The sequence below is a fragment of the Neomonachus schauinslandi genome, chromosome 10 (assembly GCF_002201575.2).
Source record: "Neomonachus schauinslandi chromosome 10, ASM220157v2, whole genome shotgun sequence".
Taxonomy (NCBI): domain Eukaryota; kingdom Metazoa; phylum Chordata; class Mammalia; order Carnivora; family Phocidae; genus Neomonachus; species Neomonachus schauinslandi.
The window spans coordinates 76,348,800-76,366,473 of record NC_058412.1 but is presented as its reverse complement, the minus strand read 5'-3'; the positions used below and the strand labels follow the sequence as shown (position 1 = coordinate 76,366,473).

At 46.0% G+C, this 17,674-nt stretch overlaps 1 protein-coding gene across 3 annotated transcripts in view; it reads left to right on the top strand.

Moving 5' to 3' along the window:
* TMEM131 (transmembrane protein 131) overlaps nt 1–16,808 on the top strand; it is a 244,452-nt gene extending 227,644 nt beyond the window's left edge. For 2 of the 3 annotated variants that reach the window (XM_021701291.1, XM_021701289.1), the window contains 9 exons: nt 828–949; nt 6,880–7,004; nt 7,208–7,357; nt 11,237–11,399; nt 12,489–12,610; nt 12,697–12,793; nt 13,549–13,646; nt 14,568–14,728; nt 15,747–16,808. In XM_021701291.1, the coding sequence (XP_021556966.1) occupies nt 828–949; nt 6,880–7,004; nt 7,208–7,357; nt 11,237–11,399; nt 12,489–12,610; nt 12,697–12,793; nt 13,549–13,646; nt 14,568–14,728; nt 15,747–16,040 (1,332 nt within the window). In that variant the 3' untranslated portion in view covers nt 16,041–16,808. The remainder of the gene's footprint in view (nt 1–827; nt 950–6,879; nt 7,005–7,207; nt 7,358–11,236; nt 11,400–12,488; nt 12,611–12,696; nt 12,794–13,548; nt 13,647–14,567; nt 14,729–15,746) is intronic. The other variant, XM_021701290.2, reaches the window with a different exon arrangement.
* Nucleotides 16,809–17,674: the final 866 nt, after the last annotated feature.

Below are 17,674 nucleotides of genomic sequence, written 5' to 3'. Positions count from 1 at the left end.
GAAACCAGAGTGGACAGACCAGCAACATAGCACAGCTCTAAGGTGCAGCTTAAGTGTGACCTCAGTGCAGGCTCCACACTCAGGCCAGGTAAGACAGTCCTTCTCTGCTCTGGTCAGAGCCCGTGAATAGTTCTCCACCAGGGTACAAGTTCACCTCCAGCCGTCGTATGCATCTGCCTCCTGCTAGACTTCACAGTCCTCGGGGAAAGGGCTGGGGCCCTGTGGGCCTGCACTGCCTAGCACCAAGTGGGTGACCAGTAAGTGTCAGTTGAGTGAGTGAATGAATAACGAAGCCCCTCTCGTTGACGGTGAATGGATAGCATTAAACCCACCGTAACACTTTCATAGTCACAGTGTCGCTCGGGAACACTTCGTGAACAGGTGTGAACACTTACTGCTGCCTGCGCTGCTTTCTTGCCCTGGATTTTACCTGTATTTAGGATTAGCAACATTGCCAGAAGGATAGGACTTTATATTGTACTCCAAGCTGACTTTTCTTGTAAAAGAGCAAGGTTTTCTCACCCGGTGCTTAAAAATGAGAAGCTACCAATTTGCTGCTGCCGCTGCCACCACCCACCCCAGGCAGGACGTCAGGATAAATAAAATAACACTCTTTATAACGCAGGCTCGCCCAAACATAATTATAATAAATCAAAGGCTAAAAAATTGACAGAACTACAGTAAAGATAGAAAGGAGTTTATTGTTTTTAAACATAGAACGTGTTGTATCTGCTACGTCTTTGGTTTTGTGTCTCTGCCTTCATCTAGAACTGTATCACTCATTTTTATGAGTCCTTCTCAGCAATTAAGTGTACATTTTTTTACAGGATACAGAAAAGCAAAAGGGAAAACAAGCCATGCCTGAAAAACATGAAAATGAAATGTCTCAAGTGAAGCAAAAAAGCAAAAAACTCTTAAAGAAAGAAATCCCAACAGATGTGAAACCCAGGTAAGAAAAATAAATGTATGCAGAGAAATCAGGTATCCATAAGAAATGACTGGTGAAATCAGGTCATGTTTTTGTGGTGAGTTGGTTACTATGGGATTTCTGCAGCAAAAACCATGACTGCATTGTGTTCCTCTCGGGTCTTTTCTGATGCCTGGTGTTGATTGGGGGCCACGTGCTGCTGATGTCAGACATGGAAAAGGCAGAGTTAATGACTTGTTATGAAAATTTAGGATGAAATTTTAGGTTGGTAATTTGTTCCCAGGCAGAGAGCCATTCCAGTTCTGCACAAAGGTGACCTTGATGGTTTAACCACAGGTAGGAGCATAACTTTTCTCAAAAAGAGCTCTGACTCTGTTCACTAACCTAGAGCTGCAATTGGGTTCTAGACTTTTGTGCCATAAAACTTGAAAAAATTTATTCTTACCTGAAAAATGCACAGGGCAGAGGCACCTGGGTGGCTCAGTCAGTCAAGTGTCCAATTCTTGGTGTGAAGCGTCCAATTCTTGGTGTCAGCTCAGGTCATGATCTCAGGGTCCTGGGATCAAGCCCGGAGTCGGGCTCTGCGCTCAGCGGGAAGTCTGCTGGAGATTCTTTCCCTCTCTCTCCCTATGCCCCTCCCCTTCTTCCTTTCTCACTCTCTCATTTAAAAAAAAAAAAAAACTCAGGGCAGATATCCTCTATCAACAAGAATTAACTAGGAAATAACTCCATTCCAGTCACCATGGAACAGGATTCTGGTGGGCCCCACAGGGAAGGCTTGCTGCAGAATGTTTCCTCAAGTAAATGAAGGAGTTGAACTGTTAGGTCATTAACTAAGGTTACTTTCATTAAACCTTAGATCTACCAAATAAGCTAATTTTAGTTTTAGCATTGTCCATGCCCTTCATAGTTGATCGTATAAAATGGCCATCAGCATGTAAGCTGATATTTACCTTCTTGTGTGATAAGTGCACATTGACCTAGGAAGTTGAAGGAATTGGGTATAAATTACTAAAGGAAAGCATTCTTATCATTCGAATTGGCCTTACATTTTTGGAAGATCAGTTTTACTCTGATTCTGGGACTAATACGTGAGCTTTCCAGAAACACCAATAAACTGGAGTCTTTCCCTAGACGGCTTAACTCAGGCACAGGCAGTGTCTTCCATAGAACCAACAGCTCCTGAGAAATTAGGTGTTAACTATAGTGAAATGAAACCTCGTCCCTGAATTTATGAAATAATACAGCATATAGCAGTCATTAATTACTAATGGAATATTTATACCTAAAATTCACTCTTATGTGCAAATTTTTATTGGATCCAATCCCACAGTTTGTTGCGAACAATCTGACCCAGCTAGAATCAATGTCAAGTGGAGTAATGGTTGATACACTTGGATCTCTCCTGAGAGAAATCAACCTGAGGCACTAATTAGTGCTAACAACATTCTGGCACCCCAGGACTGGAATAATACTCTAGTGATTAGGGATTATTCTTCTAGGTCTTTTTCAGGCTTAGGTGATTAATCAGATATTCTTAAGTAAATGGGGCTAAAAAATACAAATTATGAAAAACCGTAGTTTTCGTGGAGATCTTGTGAGAATAGACAATCATGCTGTAATTCTTATCACAAATTTAAAAACCAACCTTCTAAGAATTATCGTAACAAAACTGTTCTGTAGGTGACTTTTGCCAAATCTGCATGATTAGCCTTGATGCCCGAGCTCTCAGACATAATTTTTTAAAACAGATAGTACATGTTAATTCTTACCTTCATCTCTTTTCCACTGACTTCTGTTATATTCCAAATTTTTATGAAATAAACTGACCATTAGCAGAATTACCATAGCAAAACCATTCCACAGAGGACTTTTACCCATTCTGCACTGTGTATTAGCCTCGATGCCTGAGCTCAGAGACATACTATTTCTTATACAAATACTACATGTTCATTTTTACCCTCATCCCTTTTCCTCTTCTACAGTATTCTGATTTTTTTTTTATAAAATAAGTTGACCATTAGCGGATTTGATTTTGAACATTTTATAAAAGATTTCCTTGAATGCCACCAACTGTACGGATTTCGAGTTCTCTGGTTAACAGAAAGCTACAGGAGCCCATTCTCTACTGGCTCTCTGTCAAGGGACAGTTATAAGGATAATCATGTCCTTTGGTACATAGTTAAGAGAAAAAATCGTTACCAGCAAGACGGTTTAAGTAGTGTCCTCTCAATTGTCTTTTAAAATTGTCTTTTGTAACTGGAGAAATCCGTATGCAACCTTACTCTTCTGATCTCCTTAATCTAATCTCTTTAAACTCACCAGTCTTGTTTTGTGTTTTCCCAAACTCAGTTGGATAAAAGTATTAAAAGAGTCAGAATTCATTAGTACATCACTCAAATATGGAGTTAAACAAAGACTTTTTTGTTTTTGTTTTTGTTTTCACAAGGAGTAGACCATATATTCTTATTTTTTTTTAATTTAAATTCAGTTAATTAACATATAATGTATTATTAGTTTCAGAGGTAGAGTTTAGTGATTCATCAGTCTCATGTAATACCCAGTGCCCTCCTTAATGTCCATCACCCAGTTACCCTATTCCCCCTACCAGCAACCCTCAGTTTGTTTACTAAGAGTCTCTTACGGTTTGTCTCCCTCTCTGATTTTGTTTTGTTTTATTTTTCCCTCTCTTCCCCTGTGATCCTCTGTTTTGTTTCTTAAATTCCATGTATCAGGGAGATCATACAAAGACTGGCTTTTTTAATAACCAGAAACGTGACCTCTCTGAATAGAGCCACTCTCTGTCTACACTGAGTTATGACAGTCTGTCACTCAGGTAAAATCACTGCCAGTCCTAATATTAGTGGTACCCAAAACTCCTGTCACCTCAGAAATGCTGTGTGTTACTCTATGGTTCTACAATCTGAAGGGTATAGATACACTCTTAAAAAGAGATACCACTAATAAGGCATATATGTATTATCATCTTCTTTTGAAAGCTTTATGTGATTGGGAATAAATGTCTGTTCCATATATCAGTAAGCCAAAACACTGATATTCTAAGATTAATAAAATCTGTGGGCTTAGTTCACATTTGCTTTATCAAAAATTAGTCTTTAAATATTGTCAATATTATTGGGATGTTATGTTATCTCTAGGCTACAAGACCCAATCCTGAAATGTTGAGGAACCTGTTTTCTTATAAATAGGTGTTGATAAAGCCAGAGCAGTGTCTCAGTCATGGTCTCTGCCTGTGCAGCCACATCCTACCATACTCCCACAAGTTCATTTCAAAAAATCATTTCCTGAGAGTGTGGAGCATAGTGTTGCAATGGCAGAGACCTGGTCAGTCCATCTTGGTCAGCTTTGACACCATAGAAGTTGTCCGTTTATTTATCAACACTTTACATGACTTACATGACTTGAATGTAATAATCTAAAATGAGGGGGGAAAAAAGTCTTCATAGAATAATTGTACTCTCTACTACTCTGCTCTAACAGCACACTCAGCTCAGGGCCGTGGGCACCACATTTCACACCCTGGCCTCCAGACCCGAGAGCACTGGGAAAGCCCTCATCTTGGCTTCAGCTCTCTGCCTTCCCCCTTCCCCAGACAGGGGCATAGACTGTATTACATGAGCAAAAATAAAGCCTGGCATCTGAACCACCAGATCTGAAAAACCAAAGGTTTTTCCCTTCAAGAAAGAATCATTTAAATTAAGTAGGCTCTTACCTATTTTACTCAGAAGGCTTTAAAAAAGGTTTCTTGATAAAGATCATCCAGCTTAATTTTGGACAGTATGAATCAGCAAAAATAAAATAGTTGTCTGACACCTTTTTTCTTAAAAAACCAACTAATTTTACAGTGGCACAGAGTTATGCTTTGTATAAATAGCCCCCACCCCCTATACTTATAAATGACTTAAAAATAACTGCACACCCACCTCTGCCACCACCCCCAGAGGGCTGGGTGTCTGTTTCATGGGAGCCTTTGTTGTTGTTTTTTCTTAAATAGAGGGGTTTTTTTTTTAAGATTTTATTTATTTATTTGACAGAGAAAGACACAGCGAGAGAGGGAACACAAGCAGGGGGAGTGGGAGAGGGAGAAGCAAGCTTCCTGCCGAGCAGGGAGCCCAATGCGGGGCTCGATCCCAGGACCCTGGGATCATGACCTGAACCAAGGGCAGATGCTTAACGACTGAGCCGCCCAGGCGCCCCTTAAATGGAGTTTTTAAATAACACTGTCAATCAGAAGTAGAAGGACATGGAAGATTTATAAAACTGTAGCATTAATACTCTTGCCCGTATACAGTGAATTCTTTCATGTTGGTTTGTTAACCTGCCAAAAATTCTACTTATTTGGGTTAACAGAGCCCTTTGGGTTTTTGGTTAGCTCTTTTACTAATTCTGAATATAATATCTATTTATTATAGAAAATATGTGAAATAGAAACAAAAGAAAAGAAAATGACCTTTAACCAACTACCATATAAATATTTGTAAATAGTCTATGTTAAAATGTGTTTATATCATTAATAATATTTATGTATTATTCTGTCATCTGGAAGGTTTGAACCCTTCTGACCTTTGAGATCTGGTGTGAATTAGTACAGTGGGCTGTCCCTGTCCCAGAACCTAGCAGAAATTGGCTGCCTTCTAGGAGTGAGAAGTCGGAGTAGCAACAGAAGGAAGATGATATGGTGCATAACAAATAACCTGAAGGATAGGCTCGGGGAGGCCAGAGTGGTGTGTTGGAGACACACCCTTTTTAGAACATCTACGTCGGCCAGTAAACTTCGTCAGATTTTTAATGAAAAGCAAGCTGTCTGCTCAGCCTTGAACCGACAGCTTTCTGGCCATCACCAGGAGAATGGTGGAGATCACTGATGATTTTTGGAAGAATTCTCGCAAGGGGCCACCAGTTTCTGTCAGCTATGTCTCAGCCGTCACCGGAAAATGCCCTTCTTGGACCAAGTTAGCTTAGCTCCTGTCAGAGGCCTCCCCAAGCCTACTACTGGATCTTGGTGGCCATTACAGAAGCAAATTTGTAAAGAATGTCCTTATGGCCCAGATAGTTACGTTGCTCACACTGCCACCTTCTATAGGTCATCTGTCCATTTCTCTTAGAAATTGCTTCTCTCCCCCCAAATTTTAATGTTCTCTTCATCAGGCTGTGGAAACTTAGCCCAGCATGCCTCCCATTTTGCCTTGGACAGGAAGTTCAGAGCTAATTAGTTCTTCTTATACATGTTTATTATGTTAAGCTTACCTCTAAATCTATTAGAACACATATACACTCTAAATAAATAAAAATAATACTTAAATTTTTGCCCAGGGTTAACCTTGAGTTTAAGAATAAAGAAGAAGATTCATCTCACCCTACTCACCCTAGAGCTTAGGCAAATCGCTCAGTCCTGCTGCCCTGCAGTGGGCTAGTGGATTTTCAAAAGCAACCCAGGAACTTAGCCCTGGTTCATTTCATGGTTTCTATGAGACAAATGTGCAGACCCTTGGACGTTTTAAGTCTGAGACCTTTCGGAATCTCCACATTCAAGAATCCCACTAGTAGTCCAGACGCTGGAAAAGACTCATTCACAAGCAAAATGACTGCATTCAGCAGCCCCCAAAGCAGCATGTTTGTGCTAAAGGCTTTATACATACTCTGTGAGGTAGGTGCTCTAACCCATTCCATAGTATCCAGTAATGGACCTCAGTTCGTTGTCAGCACTCAGAATAGCAAAGCATAAATCTGCATGTGCTGAGTGTCTCCTGAACAGTCTTGGAAACATTTGGAAAGCAGTCAGTGTTGTTAGGACCATGACTACATAGTGTCTGAGGAAGCCAGATTAGAAAAACATATGCAGTGGAGATTATAGCATGATCAGTGACTTCTACTCTCTGCTCCAAAACAAAGGCATAAATTTGAATTTTCCATCCATGATTGTCTTTCAGTTCTTTAGAGCTCCCTTATACCCCCCCATTGGAAAGTAAACAACGCAGAAATCTCCCAACCAAGATTCCTCTTCCAACTGCATTGACAAGTGGATCCAAAACACGAAATTCCCAGAAAACAAAAGGTATTTTCATTTCACCATATGGATATTTTCATGATTCACTGTATTAGTAATTATTGAGAGTTACCAGTAATTGATTAGTAGTTATCAGTCCTATAAAAGGCTACGGTGGTGTTCTCATCCTCATTGGAAGGTTCATTGAAACAGACCTGAAAGAAAGGAATTACCCTCCATTAATGATTTTTTTTTTCCTGATTTTTGTGCAGGTACAAATAAGTTAGTGGAAAACAGGCCACCTGCCCTAGCAAAATTCCTCCCAAATAGTCAAGAACTAGGCAACACCAGTAGCTCAGAAGGTGAAAAAGACTCTCCACCACCAGAATGGGATTCCGTGCCAGTTCACAAACCCGGCAGCTGTAAGTATGGGAATTTAGAAACCGTGGTGCCCCACTCTGGGCAGGAAGACTCCACAGGGCATATTGCTTTAAAAGCAGTCCTGGCATCTGTGGTCTGCTGGAGCCCACTTATACCAGCCAGCCAAAGCCCATTGTTCAATAGTCCGCCTTTGGTGAAAGTGTCGTAGCTCGTTTGGCCCGTGGGGGGAGTGTTTACACCAGAGAAACCAGGAGACAGTTCACATGAGGACTCTTCTTCCAGAGCTGGTAGACCACACCACTTCCCAGTGTACAAAATGGGAAGATCTGTCCGGAGCGGTGAATCATCCGAAGAAATACTTCTTTATGAAATCATTAACTCAGCCATTTTTTAGCTGACTAGTTCCCCATGCATTTACAGTGTAATAATCATTTTTGTAAAAATTCAGTCTTCCTTCTATTTGACCCACATCTTTTACATAAACAACCTGTGTGAAGGTTTCATTATTTTACTCACTAGATTCTTTACCTTGTTTGTCAGACTTGGCCCTACAGTAAATCATGACAGTAGCACAGGCTATAAAATAAGATCTAGGTCCTCGCCATAGATACTCAGGACCCAAAATAGAAGACAACGGAGACAAGCCAAGGAGGGGCCCAATTATAGGGATTTGGGGTCGAGAGAGGACCAGCTCGAGGACTGATTCATCTACGGTGTTAGAGCGAACTCACACTTAGACAGTTTGTGCCAAAGGGAAAATCACAGTTGAACAAAAGATTGTTTGGGGCAAAGGGGGATTTAACTGAAGAGTGGGTGACTGAAGCCCTCAGTAAGGTGAATGAGGAAGAGAACTTGGGAATCCAGGTGCGGTGTACATAAAGCATGGCGCCTTTTACATTTTCACTGGAAAAAGATGCTTTCTTTGTTAAAACCTGTAGGCCCCCTATTTGCCATGAGACCTTCTGGCCCTTTTTAATACTATATTTTGCCTGGGATGAGATACAAACCTAAATCCCTGGTCATTCAAGATATCTTGAATGAATCTCTCAGTAGTCCTGATTTTTGTTCCTTAGGCTGAATGCTTTTTGTTCCTTAGATTCCCCTCTCAGGTTTCAGCTGGACACTAGTCCTTGGCTTCTTTGTGATTTGGGCCGTTCTATATTAAACAAACATCACCTCCGCCACAGAGGGAGGTTTTCAGCTTTGGGGAGACAGGGCTCCCAGGGAGCCAGTTTCATAGGGTTGTCTGCAGCCCAGTAAAGTCAGCATAAGCTCTGCTGCTGTGAGTAACAACACGTGGTACAGGAAAGAGGGGACATAAACTGGACACAGCCTTCAAGACCAGAGAGCTGGCTGTGACAGCGTTACCACAAAGTGGCACCTGAGGAACGTGCTGGCATCACTCCTTTGGGATGGAGGAGAAAAAGACCAGATCCAACCCCATGTGAGTTTGGCTCCACACCTTAGGAGGGGAGGAATGTGAGAAATGCCAGGCAAATGGTCTGGAGAAGAAAATGTTTGGAAAGCAGAATGCTGCAGGCCTCTGTTTCCTCCGCAGGCCCATCCAAGAAGGCCAGCCGATGTCTCCAAGAGCTCAGTGCCTCAGGGCAGAGCTCCCTGTCATACAGCTAGATGGTTTGCCACTGGGAAAAGTGTGTACTCGCTCCAAGGCCCACATCTTCGTAATTATTTTGTGCTTTTCCAGCCAAGGAATATCTTACCCTGGTCCCACATCCTGTAACCTCTCTGCTCTCTCCACCAGCCTTACTAGAAAGTTCTACAGGGCTCCACTAGATACACAAAATTGCTACATGAAACCATTAAGAATCAGTCTAATACACTTCCTCTACCCCTGCTTTCTTATCTTTTCTCCCTTCTCCACCCTTTGCTGATCATTGATCTGGCTGAGACCTCTAGCCTCCAAACCCTCTGTTAGCAGTGCTTCATTTCCTAGGCTTCCCACTGGGCTAAAGCATCTTTCACTCAGGGCTTTGCGAGCCCGCTCCTCGCTGGGAACCCATGTGGAGAGATCGCTCTACCCCCAGGCAGCACCCTTTATAGCATGGTGCCCTGTGCCCATAGGAGATACTGAGAAAATTGTCTTGGAATAATGTCATGACTTTAAAAGACAACAAATCCAAGGGGTTATTGAAAGGCAAATAGAAAAGTTCTCTAATTACACATGCCCTATGCTATTCTTGGTCACCTCCTGCCTTCCCCCCCCCTCTCTTCTCTTCTTACTTCAAGCATTAGTCCATAAGGTCTTTTTCTGACTTTTCTTGACTTCCCGTGTTGCATTCCAACATTTACTAAGTGCTTCTGCAGCTACTGGGCCCAGTGAAACACATCCCACTAAAGGAGAGCCACCAAGGGATGCAGCGCATGCTCCCCCGGGACAGGCACCTGGGCGAGCAAGCACCACAAGGCAGAGTGCGGCCGCCCCACTGTGGACAGCTCCCAGCTCACTTCTTGGGAGTGGGGGGAGAGTCAGAGAAGGTGTCATACAAGGGGTGGCTAGGGAAGGATCGGGACAGTTGTACAAATAATGGCCCTACCATGTAGAGGTGATATCAGACACACTGTGCTGTAGGGGCTTCCGAGGCAGGCCAAAAGGTGGAGAGCTTGGAGATGGGCCCTGAACATGGGCATCGCATCAGCAGACTACAGAGCATATAAGAAAGGGATTAGCCACATGCTCAAGGGTGAGAGCTGGTGGAGCGGAGACAAGGACGGGGAATAAGGGGCCAGCACCACTGAGGAATGTCAGAATCCTGGGATAGGTGCAAAGTGGCACTGGAGATGGGGAATGAACGGCTAGCTTGGGCTTCGAGAAGAAGGGGGCTTAGCACGGCAGTGCCGTCCGTATCTGCTGCCTTGACACAGCCAAGGAACATGCAGCTTCATCCAGCCCCAGAGCCCTGGGGGCTTGGGGAGAACTACGGGGGTGGGAGAGAGAGAAGTGGAACCACCATGTTGAGCAGGCTTCAGTTCTTTCTGGAAGTGAGATGAAACAGACACAGAAAATGGGAGTAGAGCAGGCTGTCCTCACTGTAGACAGGGCTTGCATGGGGCAGGAGGGGCCGTCAGGCAGGGATGAGGTGGGAATGTGCTAAGGTGGAAGGGCTGTGTTGGGCAGGGATGGGAAAGGAGGATGACAAGACAGAGCGCTTGGGCCAGGATAACTGTGGGTAGGTGCCCAACCTCACACCCCGGGAGCCCATGGAGACTGAGCTTGCAGAGGCCAGAGCCCCTTCCTTACACCTCTTTGTGCCGCAGTGGCTGGGGCAGGATACCACCTCGCCGGTGGATGCGCCAGATGATGCCGTTTTCTGAAAGAAGTTATGTGTGTTTCCTCTTAGTGCAGGATAAATATTTCACAAGTTTTTTCTGTTATAAATTTTTCAAACAGCTGTGTACACATTATCCTGAAGGGCAGCAGGACTCTTGTAGGAGCTCGTATCCTTGTGAAGCGGAGTGGGGTGGCAGCACCCCAGGTGTGCCCGCGGAGTGCAGGGCAGGGTCAAGCTATAGGTCTCAGGATGGTTCCGCCTGCCGCCCTGCACCTGCTGCAGGTGTGAGCCTGGGTGGAAGTACCGGGACTCTTTCCTGTCCCAAACACTGATTTTTCCCTGCCCGTCCCTGAAGGATGAGGAAGAGCCGCCTTCCCAGCGTGAGGTGGGAGAACCTGCCCAGGAGGGTGCAGCAGAGCACCAAGGAGAGAGGAGTCATGCCAGTGAATCGGAAAGCCTCATGCTGCACAGAGACACAGGACTTCCTTTTTTCCTTTCAAACCTTTAAACAACACATGTAAAAACTTTCTTACAGAAGCACTTGAGTTCTGCATTCTATCAGAACATCAAAAGTAATTTCAAGAGTAAAAAAACATTACGTTAATGAGACCTTTTATTTTTCATTTCCAGCTACCGATAGCCTTTATAAACTTTCTCTGCAAACCCTCAACGCAGACATTTTCTTAAAACAACGCCAGACCTCACCGACGCCTGCCTCTCCGTCCCCCCCCGCTGCACCTTGCCCGTTCTCGACCCGGGGCAGCTACAGCAGCGTCGTCAACAGCTCCAGCAGGTGGGTCCCTGGCCGCCACCCACTCTTCAGATAACTAAGTTCTGTAGATGCTTGCGCCCTTCGAGTGCAGACGCTCGGTGGCCACAGCCTGCTGTCCTGTCCCACCTCTCCTGTCTGTTCTTTACAAGCTTCTGCCCTGTCCCGGGGTCACTGCCCCCACGTCGGGGCCCGGCAGTAAGCATCCTAAGTATTACATGAAGATCTACAGCTGCCCTGGGTGTTGAGGAAGCGGCTTTACAGGACGTTTATTTTGACCTCACGGCAGCGGAGCTGAGCGGTTACAAGGGCAGGCTCTGGCCCGCGGCCGGCCGCAGGGAGGTGCTGCAGGACGTGCTGTGCGCAGAGGCAGCAGCCTCCCGACGGGCAGGCGGGACCCCCTGACGGCGCTCCTCCCTGGAGGCCCGGAGCCCCGCCGTGTTCGGCTTAGTGTAACAGGAACCCCAGTGAGAGTGAGGAGCCCAGAACGAGTTCTTGGCGTGTACCAGCATGCCGTCAGCACCGCACGCCCTCCCTGGCAAGCCCGCCTCAGTGCTGTCACCACCCAGCCTGAAACTACAGCCGACCTGCCTGGTTTTTCTCTCCTGCCAAAGAGCCAGGGGGCAAGGTGCCCCGCCTGGGGCCCTTGCCGAACCGGGCCCCTTACCAGGTCCTGACGGGGGCTGGAGACTGGAACCCTGCCGCATAGTGTTGCCCAGCAGTGAGCCCTTGTTCTCCTCCTTGGCCCATGACCCGGTGGCTCCCTATCTAGTGTTCTTTAAAATGGGATTGCAGCCTTTCCACCCCTAAATGCTCATCCCTGCCCTGGCCTCTTTCCTAGGGGCCTTCTGTTTTCACACCTTTCCCCGAAGTCCTTTATGTCCCATCGGACAGCAGTCTTAGGTCTGGGAGCATTTTACGTGAGGCCAGGCCGTGCTCTGGGGGCTGCCCTGGACTATTTCCAGGTCCCTGTCAAAACCTGGGCCCAGCCTCAGTGAGGGCACTGCATGGGCTCAGTCCCGGGGCAGCCACACCACCCAAAGCAAGTGCCCCCAATGGGCCTCCACCCTGGACTAATGAGGAATGACCCCCCTCTTTGCTTCTTCCTTCAAGTGACCCTAAAACCAAGCAGCCAAGTGGAAGCAAACACAAATTGACAAAAGCAGCCTCACTCCCTGGCAGGAACGGCAACCCCACTTTTGCTGCAGTCACCGCCGGGTACGACAAGAGTCCAGGTGAGTGGCTTGGTGTCCTGCCTGTCACACATGGGCTTCGGGCACGGTGGAATTGCCTTTGACTGATTCAGAGTCCATTGTTACAGGCGGGAATGGCTTTGCTAAAGTTTCTTCAAACAAAACAGATTTTTCCAGCAGCCTTGGCATTTCACACACTCCTGTCGACAGCGATGGCTCAGACAGGTATGGTAGACCATTCTTAATCAAAAGAAAGATAAAAGTCAAGGTTAGCTTCTTCTGTCCATACGTGTGTTCCCCCGAGATTCGAAGTAGGCCATCACAGCAGTCAGGCACCTCTAGGAGCTCTCGTCTGTTGGGTGGAAGCAGAAAGCCCGGTTGCTGTGCTTCTCCTGGTGACTGCCCCCACCCCCCGACAGCGGGGCAGGTGTGTGTTCATCCTTCTTCCCTGTCGCGGTCTGTCATACGAAAGGATGTGAGCTGATAGAGATAGGAGAAGGAAACTGGAGTTCGTACTAGACAGTGTAGTAAATTACTGGAGATGCCACTCTCCTGACCCAGAGCAACCCCCCTGGTCACCATGACCTGCACCGATTGCCTTGGTTCATTTTCCCAGATAAATAACAGTAAAGACTGTCGGTACAGCCCCAGTTTTACCTACCTCGTACTAAAAGGGAGGAGTCCTAGATTTGAAATTTTTTAAATAAATCTTCCATTACCAAAAAAGCAAACATAAGGGAAAAAAAACACCTGTTCTCGCTGCAGAACACTTGCTTTGAACCAGGCTCACAGCTTCCGGTAGCCTAGGAGCTCAGAACCTCTCTGTGCCTGAATCCTTTGTGGCGTAGAAGCCTTTGCCTTTCATATCTGAGTGCCCCCAGGTGAAGCAGCGCCCACCGTGTCTGAAGCCGTGTGTAACAGGCCTGTTCCCACTAACCATTATACATCTCTGTGTTGCGTTTTCCTCCTGTAACATCCAGCTCGGGTTTGTGGAGTCCCGCCAGCAACCCCAGCAGCCCTGACTTCACACCCCTCAATTCGTTCTCGGCCTTTGGAAATTCTTTTAACCTAACTGGTGGTGAGTGTTTAACACTAGATCTGTAACTAATAAGCCTGTGGACAGAGAAGAAAGGAAGATGAGGTCTAGTTTTATGTGTGGAGAAACACACTGAACTAGGAAAGCCTGTCATTTTTTTTTTTTTAAGATTTATTTGAGAGTGAGTGAGTGAGAGAGCAAGCCAGCACAAGTGGTGGGGGCAGAGGAGGAAGCAGACTCCCCACTAAGCACAGAGCCCGATGTGGGGCTCGATCCCGGGACCCCGAGATCACGACCTGAGCCAAAGGCAGATGCTCAACCGACTGAGTCACCCAGGCGCCCCAAGCCTGTCATTTAGTAGGCATTTCTAAGAGGTGTGTTTCTTCGTGTAGAAGATACGCAGGCTGACTTGAGGGCAGCAGGGCTCTCCCAGATAGATGCTTGGGAGCCCGGGCCTACTCAGCCCCTGGGACAGCGGCCCACAAAGAGGGAGGCCCCGCAAGAAGCTCGCAAAAGGGTCTCCTCTTCTGCCCCCTCCCCCAACCAGCCCAAAGGTCTGGTGGAGCCAGCTCAGTGCCCTGAGTGCCAATCAGTTTGTGTTCCCCAGCATTTATTTAAGAACTTCGAGAAAGGATTGTGTGTCTGAAAGATGACTCCTGGCCCTGCTGGGCTCCTTACTTGGTGTCCAGAAGTAGAGGTCACATTAGTGATGGGATGTTTGCACTTGATGCCATCCAGTGATGGGTGCGGGGAAAGAGCTCAGATCGTGGGCCATGTGCGTGAGTTCTGGGGATTGCCCCCTGTGCCCTGTTCTCCCCAGGGTATGGTGGGAGCTGGCAGAACAGGTGGGGGGCTCTGAGTGAGCAGGTGGGGGGACATGTGCCTCTGAGTGAATGCCCCATCTTATCCTAGGTGAGTGAGCGTGGCACAATAATACAGACTTGACTTCCTCCTTATTTGCAGAAGTTTTCAGCAGACTCGGGTTATCTCGGTCATGCAATCAGGCCTCCCAGAGAGGCTGGAACGAGTTTAGTAGTGGCCCTTCATACCTTTGGGACTCTCCAGCAACAGATCCCAGCCCTTCCTGGCCAGCCAGTTCCAGTTCCCCGACCCACACGGCCACAGTGAGTATTCGGGGCTTGGCCTCACCTGCTCCCTCATCATTACTGCTCTTACTGTCACTGTTACTCATGCGGCACTGACGCCCTTATAAAAGGCCAGATAGCATGGAAGGGACAGGTTAGTTCTTCTGCGGCCTCCATTGCTGTGTCTTCATATTCTGCCAGAGTGACCCATCCATAGTCTTCAGCGATTAGTCAGGAAATTATAGGAAGCACAAGTGAGCACCTGTGGGGTAGGTCTCCGAGTTGAGCAAAGTCAGTCCAGCCTCTTCCCAAGCCGTAAATCAGCCTGCAGGTGTGGCTGAGGGCCAGACAGCGGCAGGAGGTGGCTGTAGCCCCGCGGGCCCCCAGGAGCAGGCTGCTGGAAAGTTGCATTGATTTTGCTTCTGGGGGGCACCTCTGTCTTTAGCTTGAGCTTTTCCAGTGTACAGTTGTTGGTTTTTCAGCTAAATGTTTCTGTCAAGAACATGCTCCAAAAAAGTATTCTTACCAAGATAATTACTGGTTTCTGCTTTCACAAAAGTATGACAGAAAAATATCCCACTGTGACTCCTTCTTCATTCTCAGAAAAACTAGACAAGCAGGGTTGAAAGTAGATATTTTACCTTCCTAGATTTCAGAGCTTGTCTTTACTTGTAAATCATTCTGGCTTCAGTTTTAAAGAATGGTTAAGATGCTTTTAAAACAGGCGTCAGCAGCTATTTTGGGCTTCGCAGGCCATCCTGCTTCTGTGCATCTGGTCACCTATGCCCCCTCCACCAGTAGGTGCAGCCGTGTTCCAGCAGACCTTTCACTTCAGAAACAGGGCTGGGGGTGGCCCACTGACTGTAGTTTGCCAGCCCTTCTTTAAAATAGCAGACCCATCTGCTCAGACTCTGAGATGGCTATATGTATGAAACATTTGTTTCAAAATAAAGAAGGTGCAAGAAGCTATGGCCCAGCCCCGATTTTTAGCATAAGCTTCACCAATGTACCACCTGCGTGCCTGTCAGTCCTGATGCTCCATGCTGCTTGTTTTCTGTCTTGTCAGTCGATCCTTGGCAACACCAGCGGCCTGTGGTCCACCACTCCGTTCAGCAACTCGATCTGGTCCAGCAACCTGAACAGTACCCTGCCCTTCACCACTCCAGCCAATACGCTGCCAAGCATTGGCCTCATGGGCACTGAAAACTCCTCTGCTCCTCATGCTCCCTCCACCTCCAGCCCAGCCGATGACTTGGGGCAGACGTACAACCCGTGGCGGATATGGAGCCCCACAATCGGAAGAAGAAGCTCTGACCCTTGGTCTAACTCACACTTTCCTCATGAGAATTGAAATTAGGCGACAACAACAAAAACTGGGGGCCCCTCGTCTAGGCCATAATATGCCAGTTTGTGAGACATCTTCCTAAGGCTGTTACTGCTGTGGCTTCCCACTGCCCACCCTCCTCGTCTTTGCAAAACAGACTCAAGCAGGGCAGGCTTGTACCACTCGCTTCTTTCAGATCTTTCTTGCAATTATGATAATATGAGATTTGCTGTTGTGCTTTTAGGGAAAAAAGTCTGGACTCAGCCACAAACTCTAATAAGACCTGTACATCTGAAAACCTTAACTGCTATCAAGTTTCCACCACCTGTCTTCTTCCATCCTTTATTTATCTGTATGAACACAAATTTGACATTTACAGCTAAGGAAATAATTTGAGTTGATTCAGAAGTCCTGGCATGTGACAATTTTATTAAATTACCAAGTTTGGTTTTTAATAATTTCGCAATATTATGCACCAAGATCTAATTTTAAAAATGTATGAGGACTTTGTGCTGAAAAATAGAGTATTTTTTTAAAATAAGGCTGTCTTGGTTTAAAAGCAGATTACAGAAATGTAAGTCAACTTTAAGAACAGTGAATGAATGTAAAAACATTCGGTTGAGACCATATGCATTTTCTGTGCTGTTTGTACTTGAGGTATGTACCATTTGTATACCTGAATTTATTTTAAAGATAAACTGAAATGCACATAGCCAGGTCTTGGGATACAAGATTGAATGTGTATTTCTTAAAAATACAACTTTGTGTTGTACTTTGAAATAAATGATGCTTTTTTCAAAAGCCTTGAATTGCTGTGTGTCTCTTCTTTACAGCAAGATGAATTTATTTGGATTCTCTCATCCCGAAGTAGACCATTCAGTCATTGCCTTATTCTGTGCAGTTTGATTTATCGTGGCTGGAACCCTCTGTGGTCTAATTAAATTCCGTGTCTTTCCATGGTGGTCACTGAAGGTCCTTGAGAGAAAATAATTGACACATCTAAAATTTATTCTTCCTTTTAAATAGAAGCATGTTGACCCTTTTCCAATGTTAAAATTCCCACAAATCCTCCAAATGGTACGTGTAGAAACAACACATCCCAGGCAAGCTGCATATGCCGCAGCGCGTCAGCCTCGTTTACTCTTTCACACGGTCTTGCCTGCTCCAGCTGCTTCTCTCACCCGCTTATTTCCAGTCTGTTTTAAAGCTCAGCCTTGCTGGGTAACAAGGAGATGCTCAACACAAACTTTGTTTGAGGTCAGTTACATCAGGAAGAAATCCAACCATCCCCGAGGTCAGAGTGGTTTCGGGGAAACGTACAAGATGAATTTGAGTCTGACCTCTTCTCCGTGTTACACTAAGGCTCAGGGGAACCAGCCACATCGCTTTTCCAACCTGTGATTTGTCCCAGATTCCTGTACAATCCGAGCCCTGGTGCTCTGGGCCCCTGGCAGACGTGGCCCTTGTACAGTCTCACTAGTGGGAGCGCCTATGTGCACTTGCAAAACGGGGACACATTTAAGGCTGGAGATTCTCTTTCTCCACCAAAGCAAATAAGGTGTTACAGAGCAATGAAAACAGGTGAGCTTCAGATTAACCCCCTGGTTCCAAACTTCACCTCAGTAAAGGTATCTCATTAGGGCTCCTGAACTTCTTCCTAA